Raw genomic sequence first — 16,267 nt, forward strand, 5'->3', positions numbered from 1 at the left:
CCTGTGTGTGAAATTGAGTTCCTTTAGAACACCACGTGCTGAGCCATGGGCTCAAGGGGCACCTAAACTGGTTGGGATCATCCTGCACTGGGAACAAAGCTGCTTTGCCAGTGGGAGCCAGAGAATGGCTCTGACCTGGCAGGTCTTGTCCAGCTCCTCCCAGTCACTGACTGAGGCAGATGTTGCATGTTCTCATATGACATAAGAGGAGTCAGCCAGGCCAGAGGAGCTGGAGCTCTGTCAAGGAAAGGAGAACAGGGATCAGTGACAGAAATTCCCATGCCAAAGCTCAGGGTGGTGTGTATCCATACACAGGTACTGGCTGTGCAGCCATCCCTGGTGCACATCTCCAGCTGCTCTCCAGATGAGCCCGGAGTTAAACTGTGAGGTGAGCTGGTGCTGATATCAAACACACACATCTCAGCAGCTCAGCATTGCAGTCACCTGCGGGCAGAGGTGTCTCCTGGCCCCACCTGGCCCCTGGATTTGTGCACTGTGAGCATGTCTGGGTGCTGCTGCCCCTTGGCAGAGAGAATATCCTACCCCCCCTGTGTGGGACCTCTGCCCGGGGAGGGGGACCCTGCGAGGACACTGCCCCTTCTCCTGGGTGCCTGTCAGACCACGTGCTGAGGTGACAGCACTCAAATGTTCTCAGCAATCTCCTCTGATGGAAACAGCCAAGGGGTGGTTGGACACTCACAGCTGTGCAGAGACACCCACAGGATGGAAAGGGCCGATGGCCTGAAAGCCTTTTTTGTCCCTTGTATGACATGACACAAAGATTTCTCACACCTAAATATGTGTCAAATATTTTGGAGTCCTTTGCTGAGAAATTTAAAAACATTTGAAACACACAAGCAAATGCATTCCCCAAACGCCGCTCCCGACTGTGCCACACACGTGGGAAAGGGCATTTCTGCCCCCGCTCCGGCGGGTTCTGCGCCGCGATAAGCCGGGAGGGGGCACGGGCAGAGGGAGGGCGGAATTCTGGCTGTGAGGAAGCGGAGCAGGGACGAGAGTGATCCCTGGTGGCAGGAGGCGGAAGGCACGAGCAGCTCCATCGCAGGCGCTGCGATATCGGCTCCGGGAAACAAACCGGGAATTCTGCCGTGCCCCAAATTCTCGGATAAAACCCGGAGCTGCTGCTCGCTCCTCCCCGCCGAGGATTTCGGCTGAGCAGCGTGAACAGATGCCCCGGAGTGAGGGACAGATCCTCATCGAACTGAAATCCTGGAAATCTGAGCTTTCACTTCTGCTGCCATCGGCCCGAGTGCCTTTCCCTCCCGTACACAGAATGAAAGAGCAACAGGAAAAACCTATGAAAATATTTATACTGGGCTGGATTTCGTTGTTTGTTTTTTACAAAGAGAAATTTAAAATGTTTCTACCGGGTTTGTTTTGTTACATTTTGTTTTGTTTTTCCCAGAGGACAGTGAAATTGAACGTTTGCCTGAGAACACAGGGCAAAATTGACCTATCCAAAACCTGCTACTGACCTATCCAAAAACCAGTTTGGACCGAGACTGAAGCAGAGGTTTTCCACGAGCAGTGTATTGATATCAGGGAAAAAACCTCTTTAAGAGCAGCTGGAATAAATAATAATCCTGATATGCAAATGCTTCTTATGCTGAGGAACAAGGAAATGGAGAAAGTGCCTGGGAAGTCGCGGCACTTCGCAGCTCTGCCCGTCAGGGGTCAGCTGTTCCCAGCCGGCACCTCCGAAGGCAACGCCGACCTGTGGGTGTCCTGCCCCGAGCCCTGCTCTGTCCCGGCGTGGAAACTCCGCGTCACCCGAGCCTGAGCTCCGAGACGGATTAAAGGAGGGCTCACATTTTCTAAGAGGTCCGAAGGAGACATCAAGCTGGACTAATCCCGTCTGTGGCTAAGTGGAAGTAGTTGGTGGTAGCCTATTCAACAGGAGTATGATAGTATGTGATTAAAATAGTATGTATATAAATAACAAATATAAAATTATATCAAATCATGGAAATTTGTAAAAATATAAATTTATATAAATTATAAGTACAAATGTAGGTATCGACATTCTACAGCAGTTTCAGCCCTGCCCAGGCCCCCTGCCCTGCGCCCACCGTGCGAGCGATCCCGACACATGTCGCGTTTCACCGCACGGGACCTCTGGAGGTGCAGGAGCTGAGAACTGCCCGTCCTGGGCTGCGGGTGCTCTCTAGAGGGCACTCGGCTCCCACCGAGCTGCAGGGGCGAGCGGCAGCCCGGGGCTGGGGGCTTGGCTCATCCATCCCCTGCCGGCAGAGATCCCGCTGCGGAAAACGCGGCACACGCTCCGAGCCCTGACATCCTCCTGCAGCTCCACCGGTACTTAATGCTCACACTCCTTCTGAGGTCGACACGACCCCGTTCTCTGTGTGACTGCTCAGGGGCTGCACAGGTGTCCTCCTGTTCCCCCCCATACCCCAGGTGTCCTCCTGTTCCCCCCAGGTGTTGTCCCGTGTGGGGGTGTGTGGGGCAGATGCCAGGCTGAAACTCACTCACAGATTTGCTAATACCTGTTTATGTTTTCCAACAGCACTGGAATATTTTGCATGGTGTTGTTAGGTGGGAGCACAGCGAAACTCAGGGTCTACACAGGAGTTGTAAATGTGCTGTACTGACCCTTTGCTAAGGGTCTTGCCAGTGGAGCAGTATCATCTGAGACCCCAGAGCCAGCTGAGCCAAGGGCTGCTTAGACCCAAAATGAAGCAGTTCCCAACCAAAAGGTTTGTGCTCTGAAAGTCTTTTATGACTCTGACTCACCTAATTGCTGTTCCTATCACAACCACCATCACTTGGTTGGGTGGTGGAGCTTTTGAAGGTGCCTTTTAAGGTTTCATCACTGCTCAGCTCTGCAATAGTGAGTGAGTAACAGATCAGGCAGAAGGGAGGCAGGAATTGTCTTCTCCTAAAGGAGGGATGTGCTGGATGGGGCACTCCTGACTGCCTGCCCTGGGGGGCAGCACGTGGACTCCCCATGCTGAGTCCAGCTGTGACTGACCACTGGGAACGTGCTGTGTGTGGAGCACTGGACACAACAGGGGCAGTTCCAGGGATATTCCCTGTGCCCACACACTGTGGGGTGTGGGTGGGTGCCAGGACTTACACCCTGTGTTGCAGAAGAGAGTGAGAGAGGTGGGGACTTTCTCACTTCAAAACAGATATTTTAAAACCCTTCACTTAAAAAAAAAAAAGCCTAAATATGTTTTGGCATCAGGGAATCACAAAAGCCCTCTGAGATCCTCGAGTCCAGCCCTTCTCCAGCACTGCCAAGGCCACCACTTGCAGATGGTGTTCACAGAATTTCACTGAGCTCTAGAGCCACACTGTGGTTTGGCTTGTGGGAATGAACCAAAGCTCACTGGTGAGAAGCCCCCTGCCAGGAGAAGAACAGAGCTCCATCTTTCCACAGAATAATTTCTAATGACAAAAATGCATTTAGAGAAAATCATATATGTCACTAGAAACTGTTGGAGCTGACAACATTTTCAACCCCAAATATTTCTGGATAGAACTGCTGCCAGGCACCCTCAGCTGAGTTAGTGGGGGAAAAAGATCCAAAGCACATTCTGTCCTCACTACAGAGTGAACAATTGGGAATTGTAAGTTGGGAATTACTTTTAACTTAGAACCCTCAGCTAATCCACTTATTAAAATAATGAACACATTTGACCCCTAAATCACATTTTCCAGTTTTCAAACACTGAGCTTTTTATTAGGAAGAGGGAAAACCCCTCCTCGTTTTGATTTTAGGGGAGGGGAGAACAGTTTCGTGCTAAGTGTGGGGCAGCTGAGCCTCACTGGGAGGAAGAGCAGCGTGCAAACAAGAGCAGTGCTCACCCTGCAACAGTCACACTGCAGGGCCTGGCTTTCTTCTCCACTATGGAGAAATCCTACAGGATTATCTGGTGATAATAAAACTGTCTGATGATAATATAATGGGAGGTAGTTTACAGCATATAATTATAAGAATGAGTCATACTCCCCAGGTAGATATTTTGTAGTTTTTCCCTGTGTAGCAACACAAGCAAATTGAATTTTCGTAAGACCTGACCAGAAGGAGAAAGGATGAAAAATGATCTCTCTGAAGCCCCAGAAAGGGTGGGCACCAGCCCAGGGATGCCCCCAGATGTGCTCAGCAACCCCAGTGGTTTGTCCCAAACACATCAGTGTGGGGAGGGCATGAATGTGGAGCTGGGAAAGGTGGTGCCAGGGGGCTGAGAGGAGCCAGCTGTGCCCACCCACCCCCCAGCCTGGGCTGTCCCCCAGCCCACCACGGCCCCGTGGCAGCCTCACCCCCTCCTGCTGCCACACACCCAAAGGAAAAGGCTCCATCCTCCCCAGCTCTGCTTCAGCCAACGCACATCTGGGTTGTGTGGAGCACTCAGGAATTCTGCCATCGAAGTGCCAGGTGAGCCCTTCAGACTTAAATAGTCCACCCTCCTCCTTGGGCAGGAGCTGGGAACAGTTTCATCACAGGAAAAGGAAGAGGCCTCATTGCAAACAACTGTGGGGCCACCTGCCTCCAAGGCATCTTCCTCCTCCTCCTCTTCCTCCGCCCCCACCCCCCTATTTTGACTCTGACCAAATTTTGGCTCTGCTACACTGAGCAGTCTCAGCCCCAGATTACAGAATGTTTTGCTGTCCCATTTCACTGGGGATCCTTCCAGTTCCTGCAGAGTTTATTGCAATGCTAAGATTTCCCAGCCCTCCAGCTGCACTTCAGCAGCATCTCTAGATTTTGCTGGAAACATTATCTAAGATCACCCAGGAAGCAAAATGTGTTGCAAGGGCCTGGACGATCCTATGAGACATAAGGAAATTACCACCTCATAAACCAGCTTCTACCTTACAGCATCTCTGTACTAAAGCATTCCTTTCAGGAAGCATTTGTTCAGTAACTTCTATCTCTAATCCTGGCCAGGATTTCCAGTCATCAGGGTTCTTCAGTTTTAAGGAGCTAAGCTTCACTCCTGAGGGATGTTGCCAGCACAAATTCTAGGGGGAAAATAGCATTAAATCTTCATTTCATGTATTAAACATAAAGCTTTTAAGTTGCACACCAGCATCCTCACTGATATTCAAACCATCCAAACATGTTCTGTAAAGGGAAGATGGGAAGCTTGGCCCACCTGAAAGGAATGACTGATACAAAAGATGTAATAAACACCTTTCCAGTTAAAAAAAAAAAAAAAAAACAAAACAAAACCCTTCTGCAGAATTATACAGAGAACACAGATTTGTACCCTATGTATCAGGGCTGTCAGCAGCTGGAAGCAACAGTTAGACAGGACAGAATCAAATGGCTCCATGAGCCAGAGCAGCTGGAAGTACACAAGAGAATTTTGTTTACTCTGAGAGAAAAGGGTTTCTCACTGTAATGAGCCAAAATTACCCCCCGTACTACATCAAATGTTGTAATGAACCATGTAAATTCCTACAATCCAGGGGAGACCTTGCTCCTTGGACGTTTCAGAGATGAAGTGGAGCAGAGGATGGAACGTGAGGTGTGTCCTGCTGTGTGGGCCAGGGAGTGCTGGGAGGCGCCTTCACAAAAAGCTGTTTCCACAACCACCTGCTGTAAAGCCATAAACAAACCTCTCAATTAGCAACAACCAACAGCACAAAGGCTGAGTGAGAAAACAGTAATATCCCAAATCAATACAGGGTGTCACACAAGGAGTTCCACTCTGAGGTGTGACAGGTGGCAGACTGGGATCTGCTGAGGACACACGTGCCTGGCAGGAGGACGGGGGTGAGAGGCACCCAGGGGAGAAATGTCACTGTCTGACGTTCAGGGTGCTGGGAGACCTCACAAATATTGGGCAAAGATATGATCTTATCTTGGGCAAGATAGAAAGTATTTCCTGCTTTTGGTTATGCTGTGTCTGTGGATGGAAAATAAATCTGAAGGAAAAAATGCTATTTGATGTGGTTTATTGACTTAATCCCCAAACCAGCAACTTCACCCCTCTCCTCCAAGTTTGTTTGTATTTGCACTGCGTGGGGACAACATCCAGATGAAATTGTGAGTTCTCTTCAGGAGCGAGAACATGATCTCTGACAATCCCAGCAATGTCAGGAAAGACCAGCCCAGGGCCAGGACAATTTCCCAGGTCTCTTGACCATCCTGTACCTGCATTTGGTCCAAGCACATGAAGGGCTATTCCCTGACACAACCTGCCACACTTCCATTCTCGCAGCCTGACACAGAGCTGTTCTGCCATTGTTATAATGCCATTTTCCATAATTAAATTGTTATTTATAAAACACAGTTGTTGAGGTGTGATCAGAATAATTGCTGACACGTGACAATTGCCAATGTTCTCTGAGTTTTTATGGGATATTACAAGGAAGTCAGAGTGGTTCATTGTATTTACAACACACATCCTGTGACAGGCTTTCCAAAGGCATAAAGCAATAAAGGACTAGAAACAAGGAGCAAAGGATAAATATAAACCTATGAAAATATCAGTTAACTATAAAAAACCCAGCCAGAATTCATTGACAAATATCTGAGCATTAGAATAGAAACAGGAACATCCATCACTGCCCTGTGTTGTGGCAGAGAGTTGTTGTGTTGAGAGGGATGTGACCAGGACAAGGTGAGTGGGATGAGTTTCTTTCGGATGACTGTAAGTCAGTGCACTAGATCTGCCCAAAGATCTCCCTAATTCAGAGCCACCCAACAGAAATTACACGTTCTGCATTAATAAACAAATGGTCACAAACACTTAGAGGAAAGGTTAAGCTTCCTGACACTGCCAAGCATGTCCCTTTGGCAAATTATGGCTTGCAGGTACACATGGAAAACGGGTACTCCCTCCCATGGCGACACCCTCTGTCTCAGGTATAAATGCAGAGGAGGCCAGTGGAATGTGGAGCTCTGATTCCAGGACAACTGTAAGACCAGCCTTGAGTTTTCACCTGAGTTATCTGCTGCTGCCACCATGAGTTGTGGCTCGAAGCAGCCCCTGAAAAGCTGCCTGCGAGGGAGCGGCGGTGGCGGTGCTGGCGGAGGGGGCAGCGGAGGGGGCAGCTCACATTCCTCGGCCTCCTCGAGGGGAATCTCCTCCAGGAGCAGCGCTGGGGGCAGGTTTTCTGGCAGCAGTTGTGGCAGAGGAAGCTCCCGGAGCAGCTGTGGTGGGGGAGCTGGTGGGTATGGGAGCATCAGGCGCAGTAGCTACGGAGGAGGGATGAGCAGCCACAGCTGCGGAGGAGCGATGGGTGGGGGATACTGTGGAGCAGGAATGGGAACAGGCTTCAGGTCAGGGGGCAGTGGGTTTGGTGCTGGTTATGGAGGATGCTTTGGTGGAGGGGGTGCTGCTTTCAGCGGTGGCAGCTTTGGCTTTCATGGAGGGAACGTGGGAATCCTCTCCAACGACGAGAAGCTGACCATGCAGAGCCTCAATGAGCGCCTGGCTTCCTACATGGAGACCGTCAGGAATCTGGAAAGGGAAAATGCTCAGCTTGAACAATTGATCAGGGAGTGGTACCAGAAGCAAGGTCCTACTGGCCCAAAGGACTACAGCCAGTATTATGGACAAATTGAAGAACTCCAAAACCAGGTAGGATGTTCTTTGCTGGAGAAGTTTAAGCACTGGGAGACTGAGAGGTTCTCAGGGAATGTCTTCCCAACATGCTGTTTCTCTTCTAGATTGTGGCTGCATCTGTGGAAACCCACAAGGTGCTTTTGGACCTGGATAACACAAAGATGACTGCAGAAGACTTTAGAATAAAGTAAATATATATTCCTCTTTTCCAGACACTGACTTCCTTCCTCCTGCTTTCCTGAACTTCATAAATTTAGTCCATAAACGAAGATCCATCCACAGGGACTTGGATTCATTCTGGTTCTCAGGCTGCACAACTGAAATAATTTGTGAAACTTCAAATTTTCAAAATTTCTAGAATGCTGCCTAAAACTGCAGAGCCAGAGCTTACAAAAAGTTTTGTTTTTAAGGAAATAAGAATAGTAATTTTCTGTCACTGAAAGTGAAGCAGATAGATGGAATCTGCACAAAGTTGCAGGTAAAAGAGATGATGAAAGAGATCACAGAATACATTTTAATATTAAAGTTCAGTATTAATATTACACTTTAAATGTATTAAGTATAAAGAATAATAACTTTATGTTATTAGGTAATATTCATGTTAAATATTAAATACTGTCTGAGGATTTCCTCATTCTGCTGGTTGGGAGATGCTACATGTTCCAAAGTACAGACACAAAAGCAGACACTGATACTGGAATAGGTGAACCATTCCATAAAAAACCAGTCAGCAGGAGGACTGGGATGGCAGGAGCAGGGCTGAGCTCTCTGCACGTCCCTGGCACAGGTACGAGACCGAGTATGGGCTGCGGCAGAACGTGGAGGCTGATCTGAACAGCCTGAGGCCCCTCCTGGACAGCCTGACCCTGGGCAGGTCCGACCTAGAGATGCAGTTTGAGTCTCTGAAGGAGGAGATCATCGACCTCAAGAAGAACCACGAGGAGGTAAGAGCAAAAAAACCAACAAACCCCACAAAGTGGAGGTGTGGGGAGGTGCTGCAGGTGAAATCCTGTGCATGAAAAACCCACCCAGGGGCAGGGCCAGGCTGTGCCAGGGTGCCCTGAGCTCAGCCCCTCAACAAGCAATGACTGTAACTGCAACACAAACCCCACCAGAATATACAAATGTATGTTGTTGAAAGGCTCTGTTTGTGTCCATTGTCCTGGGCCTGGGTTTTCTCTGCAGGAAATGAAGCAGCTGCAATCCCAGTCTGGTGGGGATGTGAATGTGAAGGTGAACTCTGCTCCAGGAGAGGATCTGCTGAAAAAACTCAATGACCTGAGACAAGAATACGAAGCCATTATTCAGAAGAACCGTGCAGAGGTTGAGAAGTGGTATGAAACCAAGGTAAATTGTGGCAGTTGGAATGTTCATGTCAAAACCACCAACTTTTGGTAGGAACTTCCTGTACGGAATGAGACAGCATCCATTGCTTTTAGGAAATAATGATAGAATCCCTTTGATCAAAATGAAGAAAATCACAAGGGTGCTTGAACTGCTCTGGCAAAACTTTGAGTTTGCACCTGAGTTATTTGCTGCTGCCACTATGGGCTGTGGCTCCAAGCATGCCCCAAAAACTGTTCCAGATGGTCCCAGGATAAACTGCCATGTTGACATTGTAAGTAAAACTCAGAAACTCCAATTCTGTACATTAATTTTGCAGATGGAGGAAGTCAGTCAGCAAGTCCACTCAAGTGGCCAGGAAGTGGAATCAAGCAACAAAAAGATCTCTGAGCTGAGACGTGAATTTCAGAGCCTGGAAATTGAGATGCAGTCGCAGATCAGTCTGGTGGGTAATGATTGCTCCTGGTCCTTGGACACACAGAGAACTCAGGGGTTGCTGGAAGGGCAGGAGGTTGGCTGTGGCTGGCACAACAGCCAGTGAGGATGCTTGGTGCCCCTGACACCACGTGAGATGTTTCTCATTTGGGGCACAGGAACGATCTGATCCTGCCACTGTCCCACCAACACTGCATGTTGCTTTCCCTCTGCAGATGGAGTCTTTGCAGTCCAGCCTGGAGGACACGGAGTGCCGCTATAACGTGCAGCTGCAGCAGCTGCAGGGCATGATCGGGCCCCTGGAGGAGGAGCTGGCCAGCATCCGCTGCGAGATGGAGAGCCAGAACGAGGAGTACAAGATGCTGCTGGGCATCAAGAGCCGCCTGGAGCAGGAGATCCAGCAGTACCGGGCCCTGCTGGAGAAGGGGCAGCACGGCCTGAGGTACAGAATTAGGTAATGACATCAATTAATTAACTTGCCATTACTACAATGAGGGGAGGAGGAAAGCAGTGATGTTTATCTTAGGAACTGATGTGACTGATTAACCATCAACACATTTACTACAACCACAGGAATTCACAGGGAATCCAAATCTGAGCTGGCAGCTGCAAAGCTGTACTTTTACAAAAGTATTTAGAATTATAATTTGCCATTTCTTCCCCCAAGCATCATGAGGAAGTGCCATTATCTGGGAAAATGAAAGGTAAGAAGGAGATAACAAGACTCTTCCTCCTTACAGCCATTCAGAGGAAGGAGCTGGTGGTGGATCTTCAGGAGGAGGAGGAGGTCATGGAGGAGGAAGCAGTGGAGGAGGAAGCAGTGAAGGAAGAACTGGAGGATCCTATGGAAGATCTTCCTCTTCTGAAAGTGGAGGAGGAGGGAGTGGAGGAAGAACAGGAGGTGGAATCTGTGGTAAAACTTCAGGTGGAGGAGGTGGCAAATCCTGCCTCTCCCGCTCTTCATCCTCCCAGTCTCAGCCTGGCAACTCTTCTGAAAGCCCAGGTAAAAATGGAATAAAAAAGTACATCCTGCTATTCATGATTCTTTCTGAGTAGCAGGAAAGGATATGACAACTTCCATCCTGGAAATATTTTGCCATTTTTTCCCAGTTGTGTTTTAAGGCCACTCTGACATCTGTTCTTTGTCAGTAACAAATCGACATGGCAGTGTTTGCACAGAGACTCAGCTGAAGGGGAAGGCATGAGGGGATGTAGGGAAGTCAGTGGTTAGAAATGTAACTGGTGTTAAGGGGGGATGGTTAAAAAACAGGGTAGGACACTTGGAACAACCCAGATATTTAAAATATAAGGGGCATTGGCTGCAAAATACTCAAGTGGCAAAAGACAGGGAGTGACCAAAAGGTCTGACCCATGTGTGATTTCCTGGCTGTGGTTCCAGGAGGTGCTGAAAACATGAAGCTCTGCCTGGAAGGGAACAAAACTCTGGAGAGAGGAGCAACCATGGAGGAAGTGTCTGAAGCCATAAAACACATGAGATTGGGTAAGGTTCTGGGTCCTGACAGCACCTCAGACAAATGCCTGAAAATGGGGAAAGTTAACAGGAAGTTGGAATTTTTAGAAAGGTTCACTTCCACTTTGGATTTTTTATGAAAAGATGGAAAATGGTCCTGCTTTGAGGCCTCAGCAGTCCCCCTCAGTCAGTCTGTCTCCCAAACACACCAGACTGAGAGTCATGATGTGAGAGTTGGCTCTTGCCCAAAGGGCCTGAAGCCATCAGAGCAGACAGCAGGAACAGTGCACACACTCCTCTGATGCTGAGAGCAAAGGCAGTGAATTCAGAAGGGGTTTGTGTCATGATATTTGGGAAAACTTTATTTTAAAAAGTTGATACATGGGCTTTGCAAACTCCTCTGTAAAAATTCACTCCTCTGATCAAACATCCCATCTGACCTGCAACACTGCCATTATTAATGTTTAGTAGGCAAGATTAAAATATATTACATGTCATCTGTCTCTAACTTAGGAACACTTGTTGCAAATATCCACACACACAAATGCAGATTTTAACTTCATCTGTATTTGATTTGTACTGCTCAGTCACTCTAAATGTAAAGTGATTTGCTCTCCCACACAGAAGCAGGTCCATGTAGTTAATTGCTAAAGCTGCACACAGAGGTACAAAGATAAGCCTGAAACTGCTCAAACCTTTCTGGACAGCTGGGAACAGCCCTGGAGAACTGCCCAGGAGACACTTGTGGGGCAACACAGGGTTAAAAGTGCTGAATGAGGTAATACTTCTTCAAAGAATTTCTTGCTTCTTTCCATCTTTCAACAGGGAGTTTTAGAAAGTCTGAGGAATGATTGGCAGGACCAGAATGTTCCCTGTCAGGACCTCCCCAGTGAGGCCTTTGGACCAAGCAAGACACCACAGGCACGGCCGAACTCGGCTCTGCCACAGGCAGGAGCCAACACTTGTTCAAGTTACTCAGCACTGCCCACTCCAGGGGCTCCTCAGAGCTCTCTGCATGTCCTGTCTGCTTCTTCCACCTGTATTTCTGTTCCAAATCAGTGTTACCTGAGTTTCTCTCTGCCGTGATTGGTGCTCCTGTGCAATAAATGCTAATAAATCTTTGCTTCTCTCTGACACAACCAGAAAACTGTGTCTGGTTCAAGTTCCTTTAGCAGAGATTTTTGTTTGAATCAGTTACAAATATCAGGCCCTACCTGTAGAACACACAATTGTGTGTCAGATTATCCGTAAGACCCAAAGTTTACAGTGACATATGGACCATTTCAGACTCACTGGGCAAAGCTTTGCAGACTACACTGCTGGGAACTGCTCCGGTGGGCCCTGTGATGGGAAAACTCACAGTCAACAAACCTACTCACTTCTGCTATTGACTTCCATCAGGGATGAGAGGGTGGGAATGACTATTCCCTAGAAAACCTCTTTAAAATATGAACTCCATGTGGAATTTCACTTGAAAATAACCCAGAGGGTTTTCTCACATGACAACTGCTCACGATACATCCTTCCTCCTGTGCACTGTCCACTCATCTGCTTGAACCCAGGCAGGAATGTCACTGCTGTGAGTCTTTCTCTCTCATTTTACAATCACAAGGTTTGTTTTTTTCCCTCCAAGGAAGGCATCAGCCGTGGAAGAAGGTTGGGAAACACAGGCTGAGTGGGAGGCCGTGGGAACGGGAATCCTGAGCGCCCGAATCCGGGCAGAGCTGTGCTGGTGATTCAGCGTTGCCTACGCCAGGCTCTCAGCCATGTGATTAGAATTGGAAAATTAAGACAGTAGCAAGAATTTTTTTTTCCTGACCAGTGTCTCTGAGGGCCTGAGGGCCCAGGTCACCTGCATGAAGGACTCCTGCCCGTGCTGATGTCCCTGACCTGTCACCATGGGGGCGATCATTTGCCAGGATACCCCAACTCCCACCTGTTGCAAAATCACCTTCTTTGTTTTAACCCCTTGCCCATCACATCACTCTTGTTCCTGATTTGCTCCCTGTCCCCTGAACCTGCTTCATCCAGTTGCCCTGCTCACTTTCCACCTCTGGCAGGCAGTGACAGACCTGTCTGTCCAGGGTACTCAACTGACAGCCCAAATTAAGGAATACTCCCAATCCAGGGGCCCTGCTTCTCACACCTCCCCTCAGAGCCTGCCAGGTTAACCTCAAAAATGTTCCTGCCCAGGGCCTGCTTCCTGGCTGTCCCAGGGTGAGTGACAGGCCATCCCCTGGCCTCTGGCCCCACAGTTTCTTACAAGACCCTTGAAGAAAATGCCAGTTTAAGGTTCTTTCCTTTATCCATTTTGTATTACAAAGTCTGCAGCTGGGTTACCACTGGCACTGGCTTACTGAGAGAACAGGCTGACGTGAAGGAACAGAGCTGGAAAACCCAAACCATTGCAAAGCAGGAGTAAGAAATACAGACATTGTAGCATCAGGTGTCAAAGCTTCGGGAAGGCTCAAAGTGGGGCCGCAGCGATACTGAGGAATGAGGAGAACTTTGCACTTGTTATTTGTATGCATTTCATTTGGGATTAATCAGCATAATAAGCTTTAATTTTATGAGCACAAAGTGTTGCAATTCGGATCCTTATCTGGTGTTCCTATTAGTGCTCTGAGAAGATAATTGTGGGACGTGTTGGAACAAGACCTTCAGAGCAACCTTGGGCAAAACTCCGTGTGCTCACTCAGTGCTGCGTGTTTGGCTCCAGAGCTCCCCAGAGGTCCATGTGTCCCTTTGCAGGCACAGATGTATTTCCAAACTGCCTCTGTGTGTGCTGTGCTGACCTCTCTGTTGCTGAGCACTGTCAGACCTGTTCATTGCCAGATGCTACCCGGGTCATATTCAGGGGCTGCAGAAGGAGAACGGCGAGTTCACCATGTCACTGAGCTGGGGAGAAGGAACTGGGCACCTCCCAGAGCCCACCTGGCTCAGTATGAGGGGCCCAGTGACTTTCCCTCCCTGCCATGAGAGGCAACACTGGGCTCAGAGAGATGTTAGTTTGAAAGGTTCACCCTTACAGAAATTTCTGGTAAGTGTGATGGGAAGGGGTCGTTAAACAGATGAAAAGAATAGACTTTAGCAGTTGCCTGAGGCATCAGTGACAGTGAACTAAGGGGAAATGTTTCAGTTTGTCAAGGCACAGGCACAAAACTGAGAACACATTTCCTCCAGGTCTGTTTTGAATGCAGCAGCTCCAGCCTGCTGGAAAATCCTCCCAGTCTTGCAGCACAGGCTGCTCTGAGTTTGTCATCACTCTGGGGCTTGGGGGTCACTGCTCTGACACCAACCACGAGGCCTGATGGAAAGGGAAACAACAACAGAATGAGAGTGAAGGAAGGTCAGCTGGGCTGCCCCTTGTGCTGGGCTGAGGAGATGCTGTGCACAGGGCTGGAACATTCCAGCAGCTGAGGCTGTGCAGTGCTCGTGGCTGGGGGAAGAAACATCCTTACTCTGCTCTGACTGGGAAACAGCAGTGCTATGTAACATATGGATGCTGGATCTACACAGAAACATTCATGATTCAACTGTGCATCACGTATGGGAAAGAGAGGAGAGAAGGTCCTAAAGCTGCCGTTTGCTTTTAGGTAATTCCATAAATTCACATCCCCCCAGGCATGTTAGAGGAAAGCCCCAGAGACCAAAGGTCTCTGAAGGCCCTTTAAATGAGCTCAGAAATGAAAACTTCATCCTGTGCACAGGGTAGATCTTCTCTTGTTTGTAAATATCTGCACAGTTAAATACTTAGTAATCAATAAATTAAAATAGGCCAGGAGGGAATTCAGTGTGTGCAACTTTACAGGAGCATGAAGTACTCACAGTTCACCTGTACTTTTCAGGCACCTCAGTGTCTGACTCTGGAGAGACAGAGTGACTGTGACAGAACCCAAACATCCCAAGGGCAACTCTCAGCTGCAGGAATATTTTGGAATATGGCCCATCCTCACCTCCAGCAGGGTTTCTATAGAACCTCCAAGATGAAACCAGTAACAAAAATTAAATCATAACAGTACTAAAGACAAAACAGGAACATCCTGTGAATATGTGACTTGAGAGCTACCAAAGATCTAAAGGCAAAAACGGTGATTTGTGATCTGCCTTTGTATATAAATAGTGGTAACAATACAGAGCTACAATGAGATGTCGAGGTTAGTGAAATTCTCCACCCTCAGTGCTTTCATTTCTTTCATTGCTTTGATTTTCAAAAGCATTTTCCAAACCTGCAATAAGAAGTGCCCTTTTTCCAGTATGGACAAACCCCTTTCATGAACAGATGGAAAAAGACACTGAGAAGCAAAATAGGAAACAATGTGGGTTTTCAAAAAATACAGAAACAGAGTAAGAGACTCTTGTTTTAATAATTCCAAGGAATGTTTTGCTCACTATCACTTACAAACCTATAGACTGTTCTAGCCTGGCTATGGACAGTATCTCTAAGGATTTTTCCCAAAGTCTGTGATGGGAATTTAAATGTGATGATCCATTTTACTCACCGCAGCAGAGTTTGTGACAAAGGGCCCCACTGACAAAGTGACATTCCCCAGACTCAGAGGCAAAACAGCACCAAAAAGAAAAAACATTTTGCCCATAGGAAACTCCATTTTTCTGCACCAAAACCAGACTGTGCAGAAGCAGAAACTGTTTATGCTGCTGGGGTGTCACTACCAGCCTCCAGCTGAGAATCAGGAGAAAATTATCCCATCACTAACCTGCTCAGAATCTTTCAACATCTTTGAGCCATTGAGAGATCAATAGCAAGATAAAATCGGGGAGCTTTTGAAAGCGATTGCCTAAGAAGCAATAGAGCAACTCTGGCACAGGCACAGAGCAAAGGCCAGGACGATGGATGAGGTTAGAAAATGGGAAATAAACCTGAACTTCCTACCAAGGCAGCCTTAGGAAAGCAAGGACTGCACTGCATGCCCATCTCCAAGAGCTGTTGGGGATGCTGGGAGCAGGACAGCAGAGCACAAATGGTGGTTCTGCAGGTGTTCCCTCTGCTCCTGCAGGTTTAGGGGCGATTGCTACACCTCTTACCTCCCCTACAGGCATTAGAGACACCATAACCCCACGGGAGGAGGGAGGGAGATGAAGACATTTCAGTCCCACAGAACAGAACTGTCACAGGGATCCTGTGCCCCCTCCTCTGAGCACACTGGGACAGTTTGGGTCCATCTACAGCAAACCACAAGCACTGGTGTTTGCACTTCTGCCTTCAGACACTGGCTCAGCATCCAACCTCCCAGGGGAGGATGGAAACGCTTCACTGAGGCTACTTCTGGGGATCAGGACAACACTACAGTGTGGGACCATTTCTTTTGTGGTCTCAACAGTCTGATTTCAACTGGGTTTTTTTTCAGGATTCTATTTTAGAACCTCAAGGATGTCTGCTTTAGGAGCAGTAGATATAATTACTTTATTACCTGTAATATATGACACTTTAACA

At 48.1% G+C, this 16,267-nt stretch overlaps 1 protein-coding gene across 2 annotated transcripts; it reads left to right on the top strand.

Annotated features, from left to right (window-relative positions):
- The first annotated feature begins 6,883 nt into the window (after positions 1 to 6,883).
- Positions 6,884 to 11,959, top strand: LOC139682636 (keratin, type I cytoskeletal 15-like). Of its 2 annotated transcripts, none has more exons than XM_071577110.1 (9): positions 6,884 to 7,577; positions 7,667 to 7,749; positions 8,350 to 8,506; positions 8,748 to 8,909; positions 9,226 to 9,351; positions 9,557 to 9,783; positions 10,082 to 10,344; positions 10,741 to 10,842; positions 11,638 to 11,959. In XM_071577110.1, the coding sequence occupies exons 1-9, from the start codon at positions 6,960 to 6,962 to the stop codon at positions 11,661 to 11,663; spliced, it is 1,764 nt and encodes a 587-aa protein (XP_071433211.1). In that variant the 5' UTR covers positions 6,884 to 6,959; the 3' UTR covers positions 11,664 to 11,959. The 2 variants fall into 2 exon arrangements, with proteins under 2 accessions (XP_071433211.1, XP_071433210.1); XM_071577109.1 differs by having other exon boundaries at positions 6,885 to 7,577; positions 9,557 to 9,795.
- The last annotated feature ends 4,308 nt before the right edge of the window (positions 11,960 to 16,267 follow it).

The sequence above is a fragment of the Pithys albifrons genome, chromosome 25, assembly GCF_047495875.1.
Source record: "Pithys albifrons albifrons isolate INPA30051 chromosome 25, PitAlb_v1, whole genome shotgun sequence".
NCBI lineage: Eukaryota > Metazoa > Chordata > Aves > Passeriformes > Thamnophilidae > Pithys > Pithys albifrons.

What these genes read in the sequence shown, in the direction of transcription:
- LOC139682636 (XM_071577109.1), top strand. Translation starts at nt 6,960, where the DNA reads ATGAGTTGTGGCTCGAAGCAGCCCCTGAAAAGCTGCCTGCGAGGGAGC. An exon ending in TTGAAGAACTCCAAAACCAG is followed by an intron (nt 7,578 to 7,666) that starts GTAGGATGTTCT and finishes TTTCTCTTCTAG; the next exon opens with ATTGTGGCTGCATCTGTGGA. An exon ending in GGCCTGAGGTACAGAATTAG is followed by an intron (nt 9,796 to 10,081) that starts GTAATGACATCA and finishes TCCTCCTTACAG; the next exon opens with CCATTCAGAGGAAGGAGCTG.